This window comes from Mobula birostris, chromosome 24 (genome assembly GCF_030028105.1).
Source record: "Mobula birostris isolate sMobBir1 chromosome 24, sMobBir1.hap1, whole genome shotgun sequence".
NCBI classification, from domain to species: Eukaryota; Metazoa; Chordata; class Chondrichthyes; order Myliobatiformes; family Myliobatidae; genus Mobula; species Mobula birostris.
Genome location: NC_092393.1, coordinates 49,650,618 through 49,676,968, shown reverse-complemented (window position 1 = coordinate 49,676,968; position 26,351 = coordinate 49,650,618). Strand labels below are relative to the sequence as shown.

General features: G+C 39.8%; 1 protein-coding gene across 5 annotated transcripts in view; it reads right to left on the bottom strand.

Annotated features, from left to right (window-relative positions):
- Window positions 1-892: 892 nt before the first annotated feature.
- Window positions 893-26,351, bottom strand: part of usp36 (ubiquitin specific peptidase 36) — a 78,441-nt gene continuing 52,982 nt past the window's right edge. For all 5 annotated transcript variants that reach the window (XM_072242479.1, XM_072242480.1, XM_072242481.1 and 2 more), the window contains 12 exons: window positions 25,557-25,668; window positions 24,958-25,098; window positions 23,544-23,644; window positions 23,236-23,374; window positions 19,531-20,115; window positions 15,660-15,775; window positions 12,812-13,280; window positions 12,128-12,243; window positions 9,562-9,764; window positions 4,199-4,375; window positions 3,003-3,118; window positions 893-1,013 (listed from right to left, as the gene is read on the bottom strand). In XM_072242479.1, the coding sequence (XP_072098580.1) occupies window positions 894-1,013; window positions 3,003-3,118; window positions 4,199-4,375; window positions 9,562-9,764; window positions 12,128-12,243; window positions 12,812-13,280; window positions 15,660-15,775; window positions 19,531-20,115; window positions 23,236-23,374; window positions 23,544-23,644; window positions 24,958-25,098; window positions 25,557-25,668 (2,395 nt within the window). In that variant the 3' untranslated portion in view covers window position 893. The remainder of the gene's footprint in view (window positions 1,014-3,002; window positions 3,119-4,198; window positions 4,376-9,561; window positions 9,765-12,127; window positions 12,244-12,811; window positions 13,281-15,659; window positions 15,776-19,530; window positions 20,116-23,235; window positions 23,375-23,543; window positions 23,645-24,957; window positions 25,099-25,556; window positions 25,669-26,351) is intronic.

The window sequence follows — 26,351 nt, the reverse complement described above, 5'->3', positions numbered from 1 at the left end:
CTGAAAGAGGTAGCTGAAGGGATTGTGAAGGCATTAGTAATGATCTTTCAAGAATCACTAGATTCTGGCATGGTTCTAGAGGACTGGAGAATTGGAAATTTCACTCCACTCTTTCAGAAGAGAGGGAGGCAGAAGAAAGAAAATTATACGCCAATTAGCCTGATTTCAGCCTAATGGACGTTTGAGTCCATTACTAAGGATGAGGTTTCGGGGTACTTGAAGGCACATGATAAAGTACAGCAAAGTCAGCCTGGTTTGTTAAGGGGAAATCTTGCCAAACAAATCTCTTGGGATTCTTTGAGGTAATAACAAGCAAGATAGATAAAGGAGAGTCAGCGGATGCTGTTTGGTTCGATTCTCAGAAGATCTTTGACAAGGCAACAAAGGTTACGGGGAGAAGACCGCAGAATGGGATTGAGAGGAATAATAAATCACCCATGATGGAATGGCAGAGCAGTCTCTATGGGCCAAATGGCCCAATTCTGCTCCAATGTCACAGTCAAAGCAGAATGAGAGGTGACTTGATAGAGGTGTATAAGATGATAAGAAGCATTATTAGATTGGATACCCAGAGAGGGTGGAAAAGGTTAAGACAAAAGAACATAATTTTAAGATGATTGGAGGAAAGTATGGGGGGAGGGGAAGAGAAGAGAGAAGAATGTTAGAGGCAAGTTATTTACTCAGTGAGTGATGAGTGTGTGGAACGTCCTGCCAGGAGTGGTGGTACAGGTAGATACATTATGGACAATTAAGAAACTGAGATGGATCATAGAAAAATGGGGAGCTGTGTAAAGGGTTACACTGATCTTTTGAGTAGGTTAAAAGGTCGGCATAACATTGTGGGCTGAAGGGCTGTAATTTTGTATTTTCATTGCTAGGCTATGATACTTACTTCAAAACCTGGAAAACTTTCGATAGTGAGTGGTCGACCAAAAATTCCTTCTGTTTTGCATTCTCTGGAAAACATTAAAGCTTCTCCTTCTTTCTCTCTTATATTTCTTCATCTTTTTGACCTGAGAACACAAAAATGCAGATTTCTATTACAACTTTTACCGCCTGACAGTATGTTTATTGGCAGCAATTGTATACTACAAGACCTAAATCACACATCAAGTGGATGAGTTTAGGCTTGCTATGAAGTAGCAAGCAAATAATAAAGTCTAACCCCATCCTCACCTATCAGAAACTCTTGCAATTCCAGCACAAGGCCAATGAACCTGCATCAGTCTTGATGAAGAGTATTGACCCAAAACATTGACTGTCCTTTCCATGGATGCTGCCTGACTTGCTGAGCTCCTCCAGCATTTTGCATGGGTTACTCTGGACTTTCAGCATCTGCTGAACCTCGTGTTTATGATAAGGCTAATGATCTACCTGTGCGATTCTTGACTTGTATTGATTATAGTCAAAACTGTCATCTTTGAAATATTGCTGCTTGATTTCTGTTAGTTAGAAGCCACAGAACTTATTCAATATTTATTTAGAAATACAGCCCTTCAAGCTGCACAGCTGCCAGCAACCCCCAATTTAACCCTAGCCTAATCTTGGGACAAGTTACAAGGATCAATTAATCTACTAACTGGTACATCTTTGGACTGTGGGAGGAAACTGGAGCACCTGGAGAAAACCTACATCCACGGGGAGGAAGCACAAACTCTTTTCAGATTGTACTCTGAACTGATGCCCCGAGCTGTAATTGTGTTGCACGAACTGCTACACTAGCATTTGTACATCAGGATTACATAATGCAATTTCAGAGATACCATCTGCTGACTTCAATCAAAGTATGCTACTCCTGAATAATCGGCAAATAAAACAATAGTATATCACACAACTAATGTGATTGGCCAGGTTTCCGATTTTCTGTAATCTGTCAGCAGGTTCTGCTTGGAGCGTGAATCTTTTAAGTAGCTCTGGATTCTTCTAGGACGGGCAACGCGGTTTAGAACAGTTCCAACCACCTCTCCGACACGAGATATAAAGCCACTCTGAGTTCCATAAGCAGCATTGACAAAAATTCTGGGCAACATTTGCTTTAATTCTCCAAGATGTTGCAGCTCCCAGTGAAAGGGGAACATCAGTAAAGCTATGCTTTGAGGGGAGACTGGATACTATGAGCTGACAGCTCTCTGAAGATCTCACTGTAACATGCAAGATTCTGAAAGTGTGGATGGTAAGAGACAAGTTTCCCTTTGCTGGAAGGTCTAGAATTAAAGGCAATAATCGCAGCTAAGAGGCAGCTTCACAGGGCTGGTGTCGTCACTCGAAATATTGCGACTCCTCTATCATGAAGGGTATGAAAGCCCCAAATTGAAATGTTTCTGGACCTATCAGTAACCACGAGAGTTGGTATCAGGTGGGAAAGATTAGGGTAAATATCACCCTTAATCTTATGGAAGGTAGAGCAGACACAAGGTGCAGTTAGGGCCCTTTCTGATTTACTCACATTGTACTTACACCCATTCGCCACTTTATGAGGTACACCTGTACACCTGCTATTTAATGCATATATCTAATCAGCAACCCATGAGGCAGCATAAAAGCATGCCTGGCCAAAAGGCTCAGTTGTTATTCAGACCGAACATCAAAAATGTGATCCAAGTGACTTTGACTACGGAATAATTGTTGATGCCAGACGGGGTGGTTCGAGCATCTCAAAAACTGCCGGTCTTCTGGGATTGCAAAAGAGTCTCTAGAGTTTACAGAGAATGGTGAAAAAAGAAAAAAAAAATTTAAAAATCCAGTGAGTGGCAGTTCTGCAGGTGAAAACACCTTTTTGATGTGAGAGAGGTCAGGGGAGAATGGTGAGACTGTCAAGTTGAGAAGGCAGCGAAAGTAACACAAATAGCCATGGTGCGCACAACACATCAAACCTTGAAGTGAATGGGTCACAGCAGCAGAAGGCCACAATAGGTTCCACTCCCGCACTTAATAAAGTGGCCACTGAGTGTACATACACGATTTTATTTAACTAAAGGCTTCAAGGATGAACAGCCTCTTACCTTTCCCCGATCAAATTCTTCATCCCATTCATCAATGACACGCTCTTCTTTTGCATTTTTTACGTAATTGATGGCATCCTCACTGATCGCTGATGTTGCCCCTCCCCAAGTCAGCACTACCAGAACAAAATGATGGATAGAACAATCATGATTCAGTTTAATTATACTTAAAAATATTGATCAATACAATCTCAGTGCCAAATAATTAAATCCTGTCTCTCTTAATTATGTGTCAAAAGTAAATATACAGTTCCTGACTTGCCATTCAACTGCCTGATTGGAAAATAAATAATTCAACTTTTGCATGAAGTTCACAGATGCAACCTGGAAAAATTCTTAGCCTGTAGTGTTTTTGAAAGGGCTAGCTTTGAACGTCACAAAACAAAGTGATACTAACCTGGCTAATCAAAGCTGTTTGAGTCTACAAAATAAATAAATAAATCAGAGCCTGTGAATAAAGCCAACTTTTGCTAAGTTTCTCAGAGAGATAGAAATGTACTCCAACATGAGGAGCAACCGCTCATCCCTGGAAATAGGAAATACATTTAAGATAATTTGTAATTCAGCTTAGTCATGTCATCAGAAGGGAAACAAAACTGGCCTCAAGCCTCTGCTCTGTTAGTTTGGGGAAGTATATTAGTTTGCAGGAAGATAGTGACCATTATTTTTGCATGGTTTAAATTATGAGAAGACCTCAAAGTATATGAAAAAATCAAACAACTGAGAGTTGATTGCCAGTGGTTGGATGGACATTAAGATAGAACAAGGTAACAGGCCCCCTGAGCCCGCACCACCTAATTACACCAATGTAACCAATTAACCTCCGAATCCATGTGTCTTTGGAACGTGGTAGGAAACTGAAACATTCAGAGGAAACCCACACAGTCACGGGGAGAATGTACAAACTCCTTACAGACAGTGGCAGGAATTGAACCTAGATCGCTGGTGCTATAAAGTGTTACACTAAATGGCATGTTACCATGCGATTAGTAGCAAAAGGCAAAATACAAAAAAAAAAACAATCCCTGGGTCATGGCTGAGATAAAGATCCCTCAACAAGAGACAAGATCCACTGAATTATAATTCACATTTTGTGTTTTTATGGAGACCTGAACACATTCCATTATTGATAATAGTATCATGAGAGAAGATCATAAACGTAATAAATTTAAATGTACTTTATGCTATTTCTCTACCTTCAGTTCCATAAGCCTTGTTGTTTGAATGTTTCAAGAGCTCTTCAATTACAGTGGATCCCTTCTTCTCATCCTTGGCCAGGCTTGAAATGGGCTCTGCAGCTTTGACCTCACCAGAATAATTCTGAGAGCATCTAAAGCCACCCATGATCTGACTGTCCCATAAGATAACTGGAGCTGAAACACAGTAGCACATTACTGAAAATCAAATGACCAATTACTTGGTTCCTATTGTAAGATCATCTGCCTTATGCCTGCAGCCAGACAGTTGATTTGCATGAGTCCATGACCAGGCAAGTTCTAATGCCAATTTAATATAGTAAGATTTTGACAGAAACAATTACTCAGAATTATGGCTCTGCCATTTAGGTTAGTGACAAAGAAAGGTCGCAGCTCTGCTGTACGACTGCCCACAAATGATGCCTGTGACATATGCAAACTCACCAGTCAAAATCCACGCAACACGCATAAAAGTTGCTGGTGAACGCAGCAGGCCAGGCAGCATCTCTAGGAAGAGGTACAGTCGATGTTTCGGGCCGAGACCCTTCGTCAGGACTAACTGACGAAGGGTCTCGGCCCGAAATGTCGACTGTACCTCTTCCTAGAGATGCTGCCTGGCCTGTTGTGTTCACCAGCAACTTTTATGTATGTTGCTTGAAATTCCAGCATCTGCAGATTTCCTCGTGTTTGCGTAGTCAAAATCCACAACACCCAACCCAATAATAAACAACACCCAATAATGAAAATGTACTAATGTAAAAATTTTCTTTTAAACAAGATAGTGATCAGGAAGGAAACAAAGCAACAAAAACTATTCTTACAGATATTGAATTTCCGACTTTAGTTGGGAAAGAAAGACCACCTACCAACCCATCTACACTCCCACACTGCCATAAGGTTCTTGAACTGACTTTAAAACCAATTCTAACTCAACTGTATATCCCTCCATTTGCACTAATGTTGATGTTGCTGTGCAAGTTATGTATAATTAATGCTAATTTAAGTTAATGAAATTTCTATTTGCCATATTCTGCACTGCTCTGCAAAATGATCATTTTCATGGCATTAATACCGCAAGAATGTATGACCATGACAATAAACTTGAACTTGCACTATACAAGTACAAAAGCCTGTGAGAACAACTGACCTACAGCAATGTCATACCAAGACACTCATGGACAAAGAAATATCCCTTCTTAACTTGATCAAAGGTGTTGAGAATGGTAGGAGATTCAGTTAATAAGACCCAAAATCCACAAAGGTCTATTTGCAACGGATAGGAAAAAAAACCAGAAAACCTACAGCAGAATACAGGCCCTTCAGCCCACAATACTGCGCTGAACATGTACTTACTTTAGAAATTACCTAGGGTTACCTATAGCCCTCTATTTTTCCTAGCTCCATGCACCTATCCAGGAGTCTCTTAAAAGACTCTATCATATCCGCCTCCACCACTGTCGCCGGCAGCCCATTCCACACACTCACCACTCTCTGCGTAAAAAACTTACCCCTGACACCTCCTCTGTATCTACTTCCAAGTAAACTGTGCCCTCTCATGTTAGCCATTTCAGCCCTGGGAAAAAGCCTCTGACTATCCACGCGATCAATGCCTCTCATCATCTTACACGCCTCTATCAGGTCACCTCTTATCCTCCACTGCTCCAAAGGAGAAAAGGCCAAGTTCACTCAACCTATTCTCATAAGGCACGCTCCCCAATCCAGGCAACATCATTGTAAACCTCCTCTGCACCCTTTCTATAGTTTCCACATCCTTCCGTGACCAGAACTAAGCACAGTACTCCAAGTGGGATCTGACCAGGGTCCAATATAGGTCTAACATTACCTCTCGGCTCTTGAACTCAATCCCATGGTTGATGAAGGCCAATGCACCGTATGCCTATTAACCACACAGTCAACCTGCGCAGCAGCTTTGAGTATACTATGGACTTGGATCCCAAGATCCCTCTGATCCTCCACACTGCCAAGAATCTTACCATTAATACTATATTCTGCCATCATAATTGACCTACCAAACTGTACCACCTCACACTTATCAGGGTTGAACACCATCTGCCAATTCTCAGCCCAGTTTTGCATCCTATCACTGTCCGCTGTAACCTCTGACAGCCCTCTACACTATTCACAACACCCCCAAACTTTGTGTCATCAGCAAGTTTACTAACCCATCCCTCCACTTCCTCATCCAGGTCATTTATAAAAATCACAGAAGAGAAGGGGTCCCAGAACAGATCCCTGAGGCACACCACTGGTCACCAACCTCCATGCAGAATATGACCAGTCTACAACCACTCTTTGCCTTCTGTGGGCAAGGCAATTCTGGATCCACAAAGCAAGGTCTCCTTGGATCCCGTGCCTCTTTACTTTCTCAATAAGCCTTGTATGGGGTATCTTATCAAATGCCTTGCTAAAATCCATATACACTACATCTACTGCACGACCTTCATCAATGTGTTTAGGTACATCCTCAAAAAATTTAATCAGGTCCGTAAGGCATGACCTGCCTTTGACAAAGCCATGCTGACTATTCCTAATCATATTATGCCTCTCCAAATGTTCATAAATCCTGCCTCTCAGGACTTTTTCCATCAGTTTACCAGTCACTGAGAGAGACTCACTGGTCTATAATTTCCTGGGCTAACTCTACTCCCTTTCTTAAACAACATCTGCAACCCTCCAATCCTCCGGAACCTCTCCCATCCCCATTGATAATGCAAAGATCATCACCAGAGGCTCAGCAATCTCCTCCCTCACCTCCCATTGTAGCCCAGGGTACATCTCATCCGGTCCTGAAGACTTACCCAATTTGATGCTTTCCAAAAGCTCCAGCACATCCTCCTTCCTAATGTGTATATGCTCAAGCTTTTCAATCTGCTGCAAGTCACCCTTACAATCGGTATTCCTTAACTACCTCTGCTAGCTCCTCCAGCTCCATACACACTTTTCCATCGTCACACTTGATTGGTCCTATTCTCTCACATCTTATTCTCTTGCTCTTCACATATTTGTAAAATGCCTTGGGGTTTTCCTTAATCCTGCTCGCCCAGGCCTTCTCATGGCCCCTTCTGCCTTTCCTAATTTCATTCTTAAGCTCCTTTCTGCTAGCTTTATAACCTTCTAGATCTCTGTCTTCTAGTTTTTTGAACATTTTGTAAGCTTTTTTTTTCCTTCTTGACTAGATTTTCAACAGCCTTTGTACACCACGGTTCCTGTACCCTACCACCCTTTCCGTCTCATTGGAATGTACCTATGCAGAACACCACGCAAATAACCCCTGAACATTTGCCGCATTTCTGCTGTACATTTCCCTGAGAACATCTGTTCCCAATTTATGCTTCCAAGTTCCTGCCTGATAGCTTCATATTTCCCCTTACTCCAATTAAACGCTTTCCTAACTTGTCTGTCCCTATCCCTCTCCAATGCTATGGTAAAGGAGATAGAATTGTGATCACCATCTCCAAAATGCTCTCCCACTGAGAGACCTGACACTTGACCAGGTTCATTTCCCAATACCAGATCAAGTACAGCCTCTCCTCTTGTAGGCTTATCTACATATTGTGTCAGGAAAACTTCCTGAACACACCTAACAAACTCCACCCCATCTAAACCCCTTGCTCTAGGGAGATGCTGATCAGTATCTGGGAAATTAAAATCTCCCATGACGACAACTCTGTTATTATTGCACCTTTCCAGAATCTGTCTCCTTATCTGCTCCTCGATGTCCCTGTTACTACTGGGTGGTCTATAAAAAACACCCAGTAGAGTTATTGACCCCTTCTTGTTTCTAACTTCCACCCACAAAGACTCAGAAGATAATTCTTCCACAACTTCCTCCTTTTCTGCAGCCGTGACACTATCTCTGATCAGTAGTGTCTTGTCCCCACCTATTTTGCCTCCCTCCCTGTCCATTCTGAAACATCTATAGCCTGGCACTCTAAGTAACTATTCCTGCCCCTGAACCATCCAAGTCTCTGTAATGGCCACAACACCATAGCTCCAAGTACTGATCCACGCTCTAAGCTCATCCGTTTTGTTCATGATACTTCCTGCATTAAAATAGACATCTCAAACCATCAGTCTGAGCACATCCCCTTCTCTATCACCTGCCTATCCTCCCTCTTGCACTGTCTCCAAGCTTTCTCTATTTTTGAGCCAACAGCCCCTTCCTCCATCTCTTCAGTTTGGTTCTCACCCCCCACTCCCAGCAATTCTAGTTTAATCTCCCCCCAATAGCCTTAGCAAACCTCCCTGCCAGGATATTGGTCCCCTTCGGATTCAAGTGCAACCCGTACAGACAGTGTAGACATGTTTCATCAAGACAGTCTATTTGGAAATCTGCACCTAAGATACAGAGCATTCAAGATGGGACTACCCCAGAGAGCTTGAGTTTCTTGTAAGTAACTCGATCAAGATGTTAACTATTGCTGGAGACATCAAAATGCAGATCAGTGAAGGACTGATGTCTGGCATCAGAGTTGTCCTACAAGGAAAGGCTTAAGACATAGCCTATACACAATGGAACTCAGTAGAATGAAAAGTGAGCTATGAGGCCCAGGCTGTGTTGATGTTTAAGGACCATTTCCCCTGACTGCAGAGTTTAGTATTAGTGATAAAACCTCATGATAGAACCTCCTTGATTAAAGGATCAGCCAAGGTGAGGATAAATTTCTATGTATAATACTTAAAAATCTGGGCTGAAAAATTAGCCAGAAAGGACAATGCAGTTATTTTTTAAACAAATGTAGTTTACATGCGTACAAGTGGTTCCCACAACAGAAGGGTTAAGGCAGAGAACGCATGCTGACGTAATACCTTTGTAGAACTCGGTGCAAGGGTTAGATTTCATGTTCCTTTCTTAATTATTTCAAAGAAAATGGCTGAACCTGTTGTAACAGGTAGTTTTCATTGCAAATATACTACAAGGAAAACTAACACACAAGAGTCAGCAGTGCAGAAGATACCACTTATAATCCCAATATGGCTGGCAATAATTTTCAGAAGTTTAAATCTTCCCTTTTTCAGGCGGTACAAAAGCCTGAATTACTACATAATTTGATTCATGGAAACCCAACTTCCTTAAATCATTTGTTTTTTGAACCAACTGGCGGAACTCTAATCACTATGAGTTTAGCAACACTGATCACTTTGATTACTTTGCATTAATGGACTTTTATTTTGTACGAACTGTATTCTTTCTTATAAAAATAATTTAACTTAGGTCTTTTTTCTTGTGAATGCTATGTGCTATGTGCTCGCGACACTGCAGCAAGTAAGTACTTGTGCATGTGACAAGAAGCTGGCATTGCGAATTTTTAATGATCTAAAAATGCAATAAAATAACCTACCTTGTTGACTTCCAGTTTTTCTTTTCGCTGGCTGCTCTGTTGGAGGTTCTGAATATTCATCTAAACTCATGCTTCTCTTTCGTTTCCTGCGTTTTTTCTCACTTTTTTTGCCATCTTTCGCTTCACAGTTTTTCTTTTTCAGTTCAAATTCTTCAGGTATTTCCAGTTCCTCTTCAGCCTGTAGTTCATCCTGCATTGAATAACTATAATAAAATAGATTAACAATAAGTTTTTTAAAAATTAAACAATCTGTTTTATCTTTTAAAGACTTACAGAATAACACATTTACAGGAAAACGCCTTGTGAACACCCAGTGGGGTAAAAACTGGATCTTGGCTGCTTCTGATGAGAACATGACATGGTAGCAGACTTCCTTCAAATATCACTTGGAAAACTTTGTTCCAAAAATTTTAAGTTAACATAATAGAATTTCAGGAAAAGAGTAAGTGACACAACAATGAGCAGATTCAGCACAAGCACCAAGGAGAAATTTCTACCCCAGCAAGTTTCACTGTCATTAAAATCAAGAGTTTCTGCAAATCAGACGTCTCAGGGTCCCTCTGCAGTGCATTGTGATGAGGCTTTAACCAAATTATTGCAAATAATTGATTTTACATTTGTGTTATGTTTGCAATTTTCCAGCTTGGATGATGGGTTGAACCCACTGCCCTTGGATTCTTGGACAGGATATACTGTTATTCATTGCTTTTTGTTAGGAGATTTGAATTGCAGCATGTAAAATTCCATATACCTTTGATCCACCCTGTATGATTTAGAAGTAGAGAAGTGACTTGTCCAAATCTTGTAAGCCATAGAATAATACACAGTAATTCAATGCATAAAAGCATCCAGACATGGTCAAGATGTTCAGAACATCCAAATGGGGAAGAAATGTGATCCAAGTGACTTTGACTGTGAAATGACTACAGGCAGTCCCCAAGTTACGAATGTCCGACTTATGAACAACTCATATTTACGAATGGCCTGCCATAAAGTCGATTATATTAAAATTCGTCGGTTCGAGGAAGGAAAACATCATCTGCCATTTTAAGTCGGATCACGTTGCTGTTAACACTATGTTGAGTGTGTAACTTTGTATTTGGCTTAAATTTTTCTTAGCAAGATTCACCCTGACCCCCCTTTTCCAGTCAGCACCGCTCCCACTTGTCCCATTTAACCTGTCTCAGTGTGGGTGTTTCTGTTCTATTGATGGAAAACGATCATGATTGAAAATAAAGTGGAAATAATAAAGCAATCGGAAAGAGATGAAATGCCATCAGTCATTGGAAAAGTGTTAGGCTACAGTCGGTCAATGATCGGGACAATTTTAAAGGATAAATTGAGAATAATGGAGCATGTGAAAGGCCCTGCCCTGATGAAAGCTACAATTATTACTAAGCAATGCAGTGGTTTAATTATTGAAATACATACGTTTCTTAAGTGTTTTATATGCATAGAAAGGTAAAATATATACTATATACTAAGACAAACGTTTGACTAACTGATGCTAAATAAGACCGGATGTACCTGTTTCAACTTATGTACAAATCCGACTTAAAGACAGGCTTAGGAATGGATCTCGCTCGTAACCCAGGGACTACCTGTATTGATGTAAGATGGAATGGTTTGAGTATCTCAGAAACTGCTGATTTCTTGGGAATTTCTAACGCAGCAGTCTTCTGAGTTTACAGAGAATGGCACGAAAGAAAAACATGCAGTGAGCACCATTTCTATGGGCAAAAATACCTTGTTAATGAGAGAGGTCAGAGGAGAATGGCCAGACTGCCTCAAGCTGACAGGAAGGCAACAGTAATTCAAATAACCACACGTTATAGCAGTAGTGGGCAGAACAGAATTTCTGTCAAACCCTGAAGTGGATGGGCTACAGCTGCAGAAGATCATGGACATACACTCAGTGTATACTAATGCACTGAGTATAGCTCTCTTACTCTTGAAGTGATAGAAACACAGTACCCAGTGGATGGTGTCCAGTTAAAGAATTACCATAATGGCAAGTAGCAGCTCTATACAAATTCTGAAATACACATTTTAGTCAGCAGGATTTAGATCACCAAGGAATATTATCAACCCTGGATATTCCTAATGTAGGAGGGGATCTGTGAAATAAAATGGCAAAACAACCCAAACGTGCAACAAGTGTCAAAGTTCCAAAATGACATTGGCTGCCAAGTGACAGGAAAGTGAGCAACACATTTGAAGTGAGAACAAAAGTGTTTAAGGATCGACAGTACCAAATGTGAAACCAAAATAGGCTCATATGATGTCCATCGTCTCTGCAATTTTCTTCATCTGCCTTCAGTGAGAGTCCAGGAGGAACGTCTGAATACAAAAACAGATTTTGCCACTCCATGTACATATTTAAACATTGGGGGCAATAAAAAGCAGTCACTTCATGTCAGAGGTTATAAGCTAGACAGCTGAGAGTACTCCAGGGGATGAAAATAGTCAAACACAGGTACTGGAAAAATTCAGGGAAATCAACGGAAAACACCACTCCATCAAATCACAGGTATAAAAATATCCTGACCAATCATAAATTACGTACTTTTCAACAGCAGTCTTGGCAAGATGGCTTTCTTCAGATACTTCGATATGTTTATTGCGCTTCTTTTTTTTCTTAACTTTCATTTGGATGAACCTTCCTGAACTGTTCTTCTTGTTCTGCAATACATTAGCCTACTTTAGTAATTATTTCATACAATCACTTTAAACTGCACATTGCTTAAACACCTTTAACGTAATGGTCAGAAAACAAATGTTATGAACAAGACATAGTTTTTACTATTGCATGCATCTATTAACACCTTAGAATCTTGATATTTTGACGACAATTAAAATATTCAATCCAGTATTCAAACGTGGCACACAAAATTCAAAAAGGTATTTAAATTATTTTAAGAATCTGTGCAGTATTGTGTTTAGAGCAGTGAAGCAAGGACATAGCTAACATGCCTTCTTGAACAGATAAACTGAGACTGCATATTTAACAAAAGATTACAAAGTCAATATCTGTCAAACTGACCAATAAATTTCTCACTACTCTGGCTCATCTTAAAATAGTAGTTTTGGTCAGCTCTGAAGTGCCAAGTCTACATGAAAAATAGCGTGCTTTTCTTAAATGAAAACATGCAGTCTCATGATAAAATTTACACACAGAAACTACACATCGTGTTCCTTTCATACTGCTGAAATGAATCACGTACTAATACATCTCCACGGAATAACTTACTTGCAGTCGGTCACATGCACCACCATTCTCTTCTGCCCTATGTCGCTTTTTCTTGCCTTTGTGTTTGCTGTGAGTCTTGGCAGCTTCATCACAGTTTGTCTGGACAGTTGATTCAGAATCAAAAGAAATCGCATCCCTTTTCAAAGCGGATTTATGTTTTTTCTTTTTCCTTTTACTACTGTTGTATGGATCCATGGAGTTGGCGATGCTAAGTCTGTGTGGCTCATTTGCCAATTCAGTCTTAGAATTACACATTTTTCCAGTACTCTTACTGGAAACACTATTCTTTTCCAATGAGGTAGCACTGCCATCCACTGGAAAACAGGGCAGCCCAGTTGCTTCCATGGCTTTTGATGACTGTAGCTGCGACTCAGAGTAACTAGAACTACATGACTTTTTAGAGATTTTAGATGAAGAACAAAATCCTGTTTGTTGGGAAATCTGCATTTTTGGAGTTGGTGGGAAAGTCCTAAAATAGAGAAAAAGTGCATTTTGCAAAGTTCTTTAATAACTAATTTCCTAGAACACAAATATGGTACTGAAATACGAATCACACTGAATGCCTTAACCACTAGCTCCACCATTCAACAGTATGATCACCTCATTTCTCTTAACTCCTCCAAGTGGATATATATGAAAAATGCTCCCTCTGATTTTTTTTTTTTTTTTTTTTATAAACAGCTGTACAGACCAACCATTGCTCTGAGCAGGAACTTTTTTTTTTTGTTTACAAGGCCAGAAAACTGTGTGGCACTTCAAAAGACATTATATAAAAGAAAATTCCAGCTGTGAGACAGCAAGGCTACGTGCAGAGGAGCATTACAGTTACTGCGCTGCCGCACAGCTTAGAGGGAACAGTACATATGAATCTCATCCAACCTTGCTACTGGTACACCCAATACCCCTGTAAGTCAATTGAATGAGTCTCTTTTCTTGGGCAGTCTCTCAGCATCCAGAAGAATTTTGTGGGTTCTGAGATCACTAATTAGGCCAATCTGAAGTATATAAGAAAATACTTTACATAATATTTAAAAATACCAGATTTCAAAGGTTCACTGGCTTAAAAATAAAACTAAAACTGGACAAAACAGAGCAAATCTAACAGGCCACCAAAAATATTTATGGCTAAATAGAGTACAGGCAATTCTGCTATAACATGATAAATATGTTCTTAAGAAACACCCATTACAAAAAGTTGTAGTGTAGCAGAACAGGCTTCAGTTGCCTTCAACTGCTTTTCTCGATTGCAAAATAACCATTGTAACCCATATAATGCAAATAGTGTTCACTAATCCATCAGTCCCATTATAAACAATCTGCATTATAGCAGAACTACCTGTATATTTTATCCATACACTCACTGAACATAATCGTGGATGCACAATTACTTCAGTGTGTAAAAGAAACACTTGATGAAGTCAAAATTATGATATTTCACAATAGCCCTCAAAGCTCTAAAAACAAATAGACTTTTAATCCCTGGTGTTCCTAAAGTTTGTCCAGATTTTCCACAGGAGTTGCCTGCATGAAACTCTCAGAAATTGCTCTGAGCTCTTCACTTGCTAGCTCACTAGAAACTATAGGAATGCTTAGGACCTAAATAGATATTTTCAAATGTTAAACGAATGGCAAAGATGTGTCGCTACACTATAAACAATGCACTTTGGGAGGACACCTTACACTTGCCCACATTAAATTGCATCTGCAATTTTTAGCCCGTTTTTGCAGTTGGTCCAGATCCTACTGCAACCTTTGATAGCCTTCCTCGCTGGCCATTACATCTCCAGTCCTGATATTATCTGTAAATTTGCTGACTCAATTTTACCACATTATCATCCAGATCATTGATATAGGTAACAACATGTACCCCGAGTGGTGAAAGACTCTAAGAAAATTAAAATAACCCAGAAGAACTTTGAGGGCTCAATGCCCAGTCTGCGTTGCATTAGGTCTCTAGACCAGTAGTTCCCAACCTGGGGTCTACAGCACCCCTCAATTAACAGTAGGGGTCCATAGCGTTAAAACTGTTTCAGAACTTGGGTGTGACATGGCAGTGTAGTGGTTAGCACAACGCTTTATAGTACCAGCGACCCAGGTTCAATTCCTGCCCCTACTCTGTAAGGAGTTGTACCTTCTCCCTGTGATCACATGGGCTCCCTCCATGTGCTCCAGTTTCTTCCCACAGTCCAAAGACATACTGGTTAGTAGGTTAATTGGTCATTGTAAACTGTCCCATGATTAGGCTAGGGTTCAATGGGGGAAGAGGGTTGCTGTGTTGGCATATCTCAAAGGACCAGAAGGCCCCATTATGTACTGTATCTCAATAAATAAATTGATATACTTAGAACACTTTATCATTTAAGGTTAAACTGTTGGGTGGCGGGGTGGAGATGTGTCTCTCTTAAAGAAGTGCAAGGTGTTTCTTCTCTCCACTAGCCTGCAGGTCACCCTTGGGCAAGGTGTACATGAAGCCATGGGAGCAGGTGGTGGATGGTCGTTTGAGCAGCTGGTGCATATCACAAGTCCTGGTTATGTGAACATTATTGCCAATCTCTGAAGAGTGTTGATAATGGCTTGGGTCACTCATCTTTTAAAGGTACAGGCCAGAAGACAGCAATGACAAACCACTTCTGTAGAAAAATTTGCTAAGACAATTATGGTCATTGAAAGACTGATCGCCCACATCTCAGAACATGGTACATAACAAATGAATGAGGTTAAGCTGAATTAATCAGACAATTAAGGAGTAGTTATCAAAATCTATTGAATTCTTTGAGCTGCTTTGTTCATTTTGTGCAATTTCACCATGAAAGAACGATTCAGTTCATAAGCAGCATATTTCTCTTACCTAGTTTTGTTTGCAGAAGGAAATGGGTGGCCTTTATTCATTAATTTTGCTTTGTGGACTGATGAGAGTGATGGGGAGTGCGGCTCATTTTCTGTCACCTTCCAGCTGGTGGTGGCCTGCAGTTATTGACATAAATAAAAACTTGGTGGTCTAAAAAGTATCCATGAATGAAGAAAACATAAAAGAGGGTATGGCAAAGAAGAATCAGAAAGTTTTCATGGTTAGACAGCTAGGGAAACAAAGTAGGAAAACAACAGACAGAAAATGTTCAAATAATTATCATTTATCAGTTTAGATAGATTTGCAGATTTAGATCATTAATGCTGGACACAAATAAAATCAGAAATCTTAAAATCGTAAAATATACCAATGTCACGTGTTTTATAACATACACCCAGTGGCCACTTTATTAGTTACACTTGATCATTAATGCAAATATCTAAACAGCTTATTATGTGGCAACTACCTAATGCATAAAAACACGTAGACGTAGTTCAGAGCTGCAACTGTTGTTCAGACCAAACTTCAGAATGGGGTAAGAAATGTGACTTTGACCATGGAATGATAGTTGGTGCCAGACGGGGTGGTTGAAGTATCTCAGAAACTGCTGATCTCCTGGGACTTTCACACACAACAGTCTCTAGAGTTTACAGAGAATGGTGTGAAATACAAAAAAAAAATCATCCAGTGAGCGGTGGTTTTACGGGCAAAAAATGACTTGTAAATTAGATTATGAGGACACGCAGTCCTCTTTTATTGTCATTTAGTAAATAAGAGAGATCAGAGAACAGCCAGACTGGTTCAAGCTGACAGGAAGGCGACAGTAACTCAAATAACTATGTGTTTCAACAGTGGTGTGCAGAAGAGCATCACTGAATGCACCACACGTCGAACATTTAAGTGGATGGGCTACAGCAGCAGAAGACCATGAATATACAGAAATGCACTCAGTAGCCGCTTTATGAGGTACGTCCTGTACCTAATTAAATGGCCACTGAGTGCATGTCTTGAAATTATTCACATACGAGCTCATGCAAAAAGCACACAAACCATCACCAGTGCACACAACCTAACTATCCCACAGTCCACTTCATGGAATCATGCTTGCCAACTTACTGAGAGATTATTTTATTACTGTTTCAACTAGTTAATGAAATTTTCAACCCTGAAGGAGGATCATGGCCCAAACATCGACTATCTATTCATTTCCATAGATTCTGCCCGACCTCTTGAGTTCCTCCTGCATTTTGTGTGGTTGCTTGAGATAAATACAATTTGTATCTGCTTTTACTCCTCCAAATTCTTGAATCTGTTTGCATAAAACATGACCGCAAGCAACATGAAGTAGAAAAACCTCTCAATTGAACCAGTGCACGATTTTGGTCAGCCATACAAATTACCATGATCCCTGGTTAGAGCAGAAGAACTAGAGTTCATTCTCTGGCATGAGGATGACAGCCAAGGATAATGATGAGTAGAGAGGAATGTTAAAGGTGCAGAACTCCCACCCTTGTTCACTATCCATGATGGCCATCTCCCCTCCTTCAGTCCAGATGGAGGGCCTCAACCCAAAACATCCACTGTCCGTTTCCTCCACAGATACTGCCAAGACTCTCCAGCATTTTGTGTGTTGCTCCAGATTCTAGCATCTACAGTTGTTTATGTCAGCATTAATCTGATGCTTTGTTTAGCTTCTGTTAGGATTGTTCCACTCTAGACCCAACTGCAGCAGAGGCCCAAATCTTGGGATAAACTGAAACTGCTCAGCCAGTAATCAACTAAGTAAAACTCAGGAAAGAGGACCTGGTAAAATTTGGTGGGAAATCCGGGATGTACAAAACTTTTGGGAACGTCACACACAGCACCAAGGTTGATTCTGGGTGTTGAAGTCAACAGAATATCACAACAGGTCTTCCTCAGGTCAGCATCCAACTAACTTCAAGAGCTTCAAGAAATGCAATCCATAGCTACATGGAACAAACTCGGACAGAAGTAGGCTGCTCAGTGATGAGTGTGCCACATAACCTTCAGTTCATGACTTCAACAAAACAGCAGCCAGACTCTTTTGACATTCATTGACACTAACAGGGAAAATCTTCCATCATTAATATCTCAGCCACTGGACAGAACTTAATTGGCCTACTCACATAAACACTGAGGTGCAAGAGCAGGTCAGGGTTTGGGCACTGTGCAGCTAGTGACTCTAGAATCTCCATAAAACCCACCTACCATCTAAGAAGCAGAAGGCAGCAGTGCAATGCAATGCACGTGGCTCAATGAGCACAACTCCAACAATACGCAAGAAGCTAAATACCATGTGGACAAAGTGATTTGCACATGCATCATTTCCTCCATCGACAGAATATTACCACTGCGAAAGGTACCAACAAGACCCACTTCAGCCAAAAATTTCAATTACATCTCCAAATTTCCATCCTGAATGACAACAAATCTTAAATATGAGAACGTCTACAGATGCTGGAAATCCAAAGCAAAGCACACAAAGTGCTGGAGGAACTCAGCAGGTCAGTCAGCATCTATGGAAATGAATAAATAGTCAACTTATTAGGCCGAGACTCTTCTTCAGAACTGTAACAGCAATAGCTGGAAGTATCAAATTCGTAAATCACCTACTTGACCTGGTAAAATATTTCCATCCTTCAACATCTCAGAGTTAAAATGCTGGAACTTGTTACCTAATTGGACTGTTGGAGTAATTGTTCCAAGAGCTTTCAGTAATTCAAAATTGTGTTTACAACAACCTCAAGAGCATTTAAGATGTGGTATAAATGCTGGTGTCAACAACCAGGCCCACATACTTTGAAGAGAAAATGACCTCAATCCCGTTTAGAATAAAATAATTAAGATTGAATAATAATTCTGAAGAGTCCTTCATCTTGTCAAAATTTTTCCTTCCCGAATTGCTTTGTGGTGATAAAACCCAACCTTTGTGTTGCAGCCAACTACTGTAATAGATGAATGGAAATTGTTTTATATACTCACCCCAGTTTAATATAAACTGATAAATTCAAGCCTTTTAAGTGTAATTCACTTTAAAATGTTACCAATTTCAACATCAACAAAATAAAATTAGGTTTAATAAAAAATAAAATAAAGTTTCAGATACTTCTCCATTGTCCAGAAAGTATTATTCCACTGCATTACATCAGGAAGCAATCCAAACCAACAACTGTCTGCTGTGGGTTCAAGCCCAGAATTCTTCACAATTTATTTTGAATTTAATTGTATACCAAATGAGATTAAATAAAAGTCAGTATTTTTAACAGAGAGAGGGAGAAGGAAGAAATGAACAAATCAACCCAAATAAATTCACACTTTGCTTCGCATCAAATGGAGGATATGTTTGAAAATAAAATGGCAGCAAAAAAAAAAAATTGAAGGCGGCGGCAGGGTTCATCAAGCAGAGAATTTACAACTATCATCCGGCTGGCATAGTGCAGTAATAGGCGTGTTATTAAAATTCCTTGGTCAAAAGGATAGAGGTTAAGTTGTTGCCTGTAATACTGATCTGACCCAAGCCATTTGGAATCGCCACCACATACAGGATCATCTTTTATTTAAGATCAGCTGTAAATGATTAAAAGTAGATATTTTTGTGTTTTCATACCACTGTGGTAAAATAAACCTTCTATCCACAGAGACCACAGTAGAATGGCACTGTTGACATTTTGTAAATAGACGAAGTACATCTTGGAGATGGATGAAGAGGCAAACATACACATAGCCAGCATAGTTAAATGTGAATTTATTTCTCCACCCTGGGACAACAAAACAGTCTGAACAGCAGAAAGCAAAGCTCAATTAGCATTTAGTTATAGAATGACTCCCGTATCCCAGAATACACACCCACCTTTTTGGCCGACAGAGCAAGCCTCTTTGCTGGAGGTGGCGACATGGTACTGGATTGCTCTTCTGCAAGTAACTGGGGCTTTATCTTGGACATTCCCTGTTCCTCAGTGCTGCTCTCAGTCCTCTCATTACCAGAGCTATGTGCCTGAGATTCAGAATCAGACTCTTCTGGCTCGTACTGCTGATTACTCTTTGTAGTATTGCTCCCATTCACTACACATTTGGGGCTACCAATCCCTTTTTGCTGGTTCTGGGGGCCTTCCTTGCCTTTCTGCTCTGCTCCACCAGTGGATGCCAATGACTTCGATGAGGTAGATGAAGGCAGTTCCTTGCTTTCTGGTGTAGACACCTTTGTACTTTCTAGAGGTGGTCTGCTGCTACTTGAACCATTAGCTGACTGGCCCTGAGAAGATTTTGGTTGCAGCTGAGGTAAAGATTTCTTAATCTTCTTCAGTGATTCATCTATAAAAGTCTGTGGATTTGTTGGTTTCCCTGGAAGCCTTGGTGACTGACTATTAGTGGTTCTCGGCACTGGCACGCCAACATTCCCAGATGCTTGGAGTTTTGCTTGCTGAGACTCTGGTTTCTACATCAAACAAAACAAGTATCTTATTTAAAGACAAGATCTGGACATGAGAATGAGAAATACAGTGGAAAATGAAAGGAAGTTTTGAAAGAGTGGGTACAGTCAATATTATGAAAGACTATGACGAATTACAAAGGAACATTGATAAACTTGCGAGAGTATTGATCCTATTTGGCATATTAATTTCAATTATGGGTTGGTCTAGTTTGGTAGGGAACAAAACAAAATGAACAAGGCCACATATTCCCGTGATAATAAGAGTCTACATGGAGTAGGGAAGCCAAGGAGCTGAGTAATTCAAATACACAGATCATTTTCAAGACATTAATAAAGACCTCAGAAAAAAACAGAATTAAAAGAAGACGCAAACACGAGAAAATCTGCAGATGCTGGAATTTCAAGCAACACAAAAGTTGCCGGTGAACGCAGCAGGCCAGGCAGCATCTATAGGAAGAGGTACAGTCGACGTTTCAGGCCGAGACCCTTCGTCAGGATTAAAAAAAGAAATGCAAGAGATTCTGTAAATGCTGAAAATCAAGTACATTGCTGACGTTTCCAGTCAAGACCCTTCATCAGGATCCCGATGAAGTGTCTTAGCCAAAAGCATCGTCTACTCCTCTCTACAGATGCTGACCGAGTTGCTGAGTTCCTCCAGCAATTTGTGTCTGTTGCTTAGAATTAAAAAGAGACTCATTTCTAGGGGACTAGTAAAGAAAAGACATTAACTTTAATTAAAATCTTGACTAGACTATACTAGAGGTCTGTAGACTGTTTTGGTCTTCATGCAATGAAAAGCTATTGGAAATTCAAGTCATATCCATCAAGATATCGAAACGAGCTTTGGCATCTTTCTCCTAAAAAAGACTGGGGGGGGGGATCATAGTGTAGGGTAGTGAAAGATTTTGGGGGGGAAAAAATCAAAGTCAAGAACTTTAAATGCAAAATAGTAATGAAAACTAGTGTCAAGTTCATAAACTTTTACTTGAAGTGGAACTGATTGACCCTCTTTTACTGTATCTAAGGCAAGAAAATATATTTTACACCAAGCTAGAAAAACACACAGTATAAAAATAGGATACATCAATTGGGTTTGGAAAAACAAGTTGATGGAGCTTAAATACAAACGAACAGTTGGGCTGAATGGACTCCTGCCGCAGAGTCCTGGCTCAAAACATTGACTGTACTCCTTTCCATAGATGCTGCCTGGCCTGCTGAGTTCCTCCAGCATTTTGTGTGTGTTGCTTGGATTTCCAGCATCCGTAGATTTTTTTTTGTTTGGGGCTGAATGGACTGAATTTTGCTTGATATTGTTTTGATTATTTTACTTTCACTCTCCTGAACTAAAACATGAGATGATTCAAAGGCCATAATATTAAGGGGAATAAAACAGATCTACAGTATTTGTACCTTGATTTTAAAATAACTAAAATCCTGCCAGATTTGGATGCACTACCTTTAAAAAAAAAACAGATAGAGCAAAGCAGATTTTGGCAACTTCAGTTTTCTGTCTATAGCCTTCTTGGTCATCTCAGACAGGAGAGCAACTGTTAATCTGCAAATCATTTAAATCCACTCAAATGAGGAAAAGGGGCAAAGATACCATGTTAGTAAGTAACCACCTGCAACCACGTGAGCTGCAGTAGCATTAGTGAGAAGGAGAAAAGACAGAAGTGTGATTTCAGCTGTTCATATCCAAAACAAAATCAAAGTTCTTCTGGAATACTTGTTAATTTATTTGTGTTATTACTTTATGTGTTATGTGCGAGTTAGATGCACTGTAATGTGCACCTTGGACTGGAGGAGCATTGTTTCATTAGGTTGTATACATATATATATGGTTGAGTAACACTGAACTTGAGCTTGGGGGGGGGTGGGCGTGGAAATTGCTGATACTGAAAATTTAAAATAAAAATTGAAAATTCTGGGAACATTACATTCTGAAGAAGGGACATGGACCTGAAACGTTAACTCTGTTTCTCATTCCACAGATGCTGCCTGAGCTGCTGAGTGTTTCCAGTCTTTTCTAGCTTTAAGACAGCAATCACCTTTTGGACCATGTAGGAAGAATTAAATTCGGATTCAGCAGCCGTCGAGGTCTTCAGTTGTGAGATGAGAACAATTCAAATCTTTTGAGGTTAATTTTAAAAGCCAATTGTATGACTTTTCTCATAATCATCTTCATAGCACTTTGATTGCTAAATGATCCAAACTCTACATGAAAGGCTATCATTTGTTTCACAATTTGATACCACTTCAAAGTCTAATTATGTGAACCATTTGATAACATCTATGTTTAATATTGATCATAGGCATCAACTTGTTTAATTCTGAATAATTATGGTCATCTCATGTCAATTTCCAGTTAAGAATCATTAGTGATTAATATACCTTTAGCAGAACAGAATTTAGTATCACTCATTGCAGACAGATATATAATGCCTGAATATATTTGTTCAACTCGAGGGATCAAAGGATTATGGGATTGTTCTGTTGCTTCTGATATGTTCTCCATCAGTAAGACACCTGACTATCCCCTGATACTGTATAGAAGTGGTCATACCTGTATTGACAAAGACTGTAGACGTGTGGAAGAAAAATTCTCCTCAAAGGATTGAGAAACAACCAGTGATGTATTTGAATTTCATTTAACTCAAGACATAGTGAAGATATTTTTCTACAAATTTCATCTTGCATATATACAGTACATATGCTTCAGTGTGCCTGTGGATCTCTCCTGAGCCTTCTCATGCAATGCCATTTCCCATTCAGAACAATGAAATGTTGTAGGCTTCACTACTTCCTACACTAGAACATAATGTTTAGTTTAGATTACAGATATAGCATGGTATCAGGCCCTTCCGGTCCAAAGAACCTGCGCCATACAATTGCATGCATGTGACCAATGAACCTGCTAACCCACAAGTCTTTGGTACGCGGGAGGAATCCTGAGCACCGGGGGGGAAGCTATGCAGCCATGGGGAAAACATACAAACACTTTACAGACAGTGGCAGGAAATGAAACTCGGTCGCTGGCCTTGTAATGGCATTACCTTAACCACCTCACTCCCATGCCCCCCCCCCAACTCCAACATTACCCACATTATCCACGTATAAACTAACCTTTATCATCAGAGGAGAGCCCAAATAGCCATTCTGTATAGGTTTCTTTGGCACGGTTGTGCCGTTACTGGTCTTGACAGCTTGCTGAACAGAATTCTGCTTTGACACTTCATCCACACTACTCTTGGCATTTGGCATCCTGTGACAGTGAAGCAGTTCCAAGTTAAAAGACATAATTTTTCAAATTACAGACACTCTAGTCTTTTACAACAATTAGATCTCAAAAATACACTGCAGACTTCAACTAAAACATTAAATCCTTACGCATACCACATCTGTGAACCCACAAGACAATCAGTAACACCAACCTCAGATAAAAAAGGACATAAGCCTGCTGGTTCAGCACCACTTTGATGTTACTACAATGGACCATTGAATCATTCATCTGATACCACTGACCATTGCTAGCCTGAAAGAAAGCAAAATAACATTCACAATCTGAGCAAATCATGATCTTTTTAACATCAGTTCATGAGACTGTGTAACCTATCTCACGCCATCTACCACAAAATTGCTTTTATAATTCCTTTATCTGATTTGCATTTTATTTTTAATCACTAAATGCTCCTGAGGAGAACTGAACATTCTATTTATTTTCACAAATGAATTTATACTTTAGAGATTGAAACTGATCTAGCATTGGATTTAAACGAGTTCAATTTTGCAGGGTTTTTTTGACAATACTTGTGGAAGTAAATAGTTACAACTGTCTTGAAAATAGTTCATAAATCAATAGGACACAATAAAAAAAAGTTACTATTCAAAGAATTAGCGCAAGTCCAGTATACAAGATAAATGAGAAATCTAACTGTGGAGTAACTTTTTGAGGTAATTACATATGAAACCTCTTTTTACTGGGCATCTCCAGAGACGTGGCTCGTTAGTCCTTTGCTAACAGTCACTGTACTCAGCGGTGTGAAAACCACCTTTCTCAATCTCCGTATCTCTAGTGTTGGTATGACTTGGTCCCACCAAAACCAGATAGTTGGGACGTTTTGAGCACCCAAACCCTGATCTGTGTAAATACTGCCCCCATGCAACCAGCCATTGGCAAGAAATAACAGATCATATACTTTCTTTGTTATTGTATGCAGTGTATTCACAAATTTCAGCTTTATCAGTTAGTAGGAAAAAGATTTTAAAATGGGACCATTGCAGTTAACCCAGTCTAAATGTGCACACAAGTTGGAGCTCATATTGAAGTTGTCCTTAACTCACACGCTGGATCCATGGTCTGCATGAAAGCACACACCACCCTCCAAATGCCACTCAAAATTCATTATGAACAAATGGGCTCTCCCACAGGAGTACTGGTTCTTCCTCCTTGAAGCCATTTATCTGCACAAAGCACCTTGTCCAACAGGGATGGCATCCTCAGCCATTTTCCCTCCTGTCTTCTTCCAGCTCCCGCCATAAAGACCTCGACCACACCGGCATCTGTCACAAAAACCTCTCCACCTCATGTTCTCTAGAGCCTTCTCCCAATTCCACCATCCTGATTGGCTGACACAACATTCCCAAGTTGAACAACATAGCCCCTTAACTTCAGCTCAAATCCCAACATGATAAAAGCAGAACAGACTGCTCTTAACGAACTGTGATAATGAAATACCTACAGCCTAACAGTAAAGATCTTAACCAGGGTGTTACCCATATTTCAATATTATGGTGAATTGCCCACATTTCAGGAAAGTGAAACGGTTTTGAGCTGTGACTTCTCACCTTCACATAACAGTAGTAATGTCCAGCATGACAACTGTATCCAGAATGTACCAACACTGCATACAGCCCATAATTGACAGGCTCACCATTGGTTTGGGACATATATGGACGTATATTTAAATGTTCAGGGTAGCCAATATCCTGTCAAAGCAGAGAGCAAAAATATAAAGCAGGTTTCAGAGTTAATCTTTATTTCCAAATGTAAGACATTATTTCAAACTAATTGTCCAAGATATTACTATATTAAAAAGGGGACTCACTAATGAAACTTTATGTAACTGAAAACTAGATTTTAACCAGAGGCAAGATATGTTTTTAATCTAAAGCAGAGGTTCCCAAACTTTTTAATCATACACCAAAATCATTAAGCAAGGGGTCAGTGGACCTGAGGTTGCTAACCTGATCTAAAGGCATTTACTTGCAGTTTTCTTATGACTCTAAAATCATGCAGAGCAGCATCCACTTAATGAAGGAAGCTGTGCACTGCTTCACAATGCATAAACTTTCACCACCGATTTACTTTTTTTGCCAGGTAAAGTTTTGCTGCAGCATAACAAGATATCACAGTTATTAAGATAATTAACTAAAAATGAACTCACCTTTGTGATTTTGCCACCACTGAAGTTTGCAAATCGCTTTAAGGAAAGTGTCAGAACATTTGATGCTCTATGAATGGAGAAGCGTTTGGTAGCTGGCACCTTCTTCTTGCACCTAATGGAAGTGGTTGTTATAGTCAATGAAATCTTTCCAAATAAATTAAAGATCAATATTAACACTGTGGTATACTGTAGTTCAGCAACAATGGCAAACAAGTCTAAATTCTCCGCAATACATTTTAATCTGGTCCTGCAAAAATTTAAAATATTTTAAAATTGTTTCAACTATTTGTATAGATACCTAACCTTAATCTGTTAAAATTCACACTATTGGAATATCTGACAAGTATTGCATGTACATTTCTAGTGCTAAACAGAACAATGATTCCAAGAAATTTAATGAAATTTAACAAGAGTACTGAAAAGTAAGGGTATTAGTCATCTTAGGCTTGTAAAACCTTGGACAAGATGCCTGATGCAAAATGAGCATGCTTACCCTGTCTTAAATACATTACTGTTATTAAGTATGTGATGCCCTGGTTCATATTTGTACTGTTAGGCTATATGTATTTCATTTTGGCAGTTCTGTAAGAGCTGCTTGTTTTTAGCTTGTTTGCGTTACTCTTGAAGATGAGGGATGATGTAGAATGTGTGCCATCCAATTAGTGGGAGGTGTTCTTGGTGAGGGACAATAAGACTGGCCTTGGGTTTTTATTTTTGTTCGGCAGAAGATGAAGAGAGACGAGGCTGTGGAGAACCAGTCATAGCATACTATCCGGTGGGAAACACGTTTGTTCG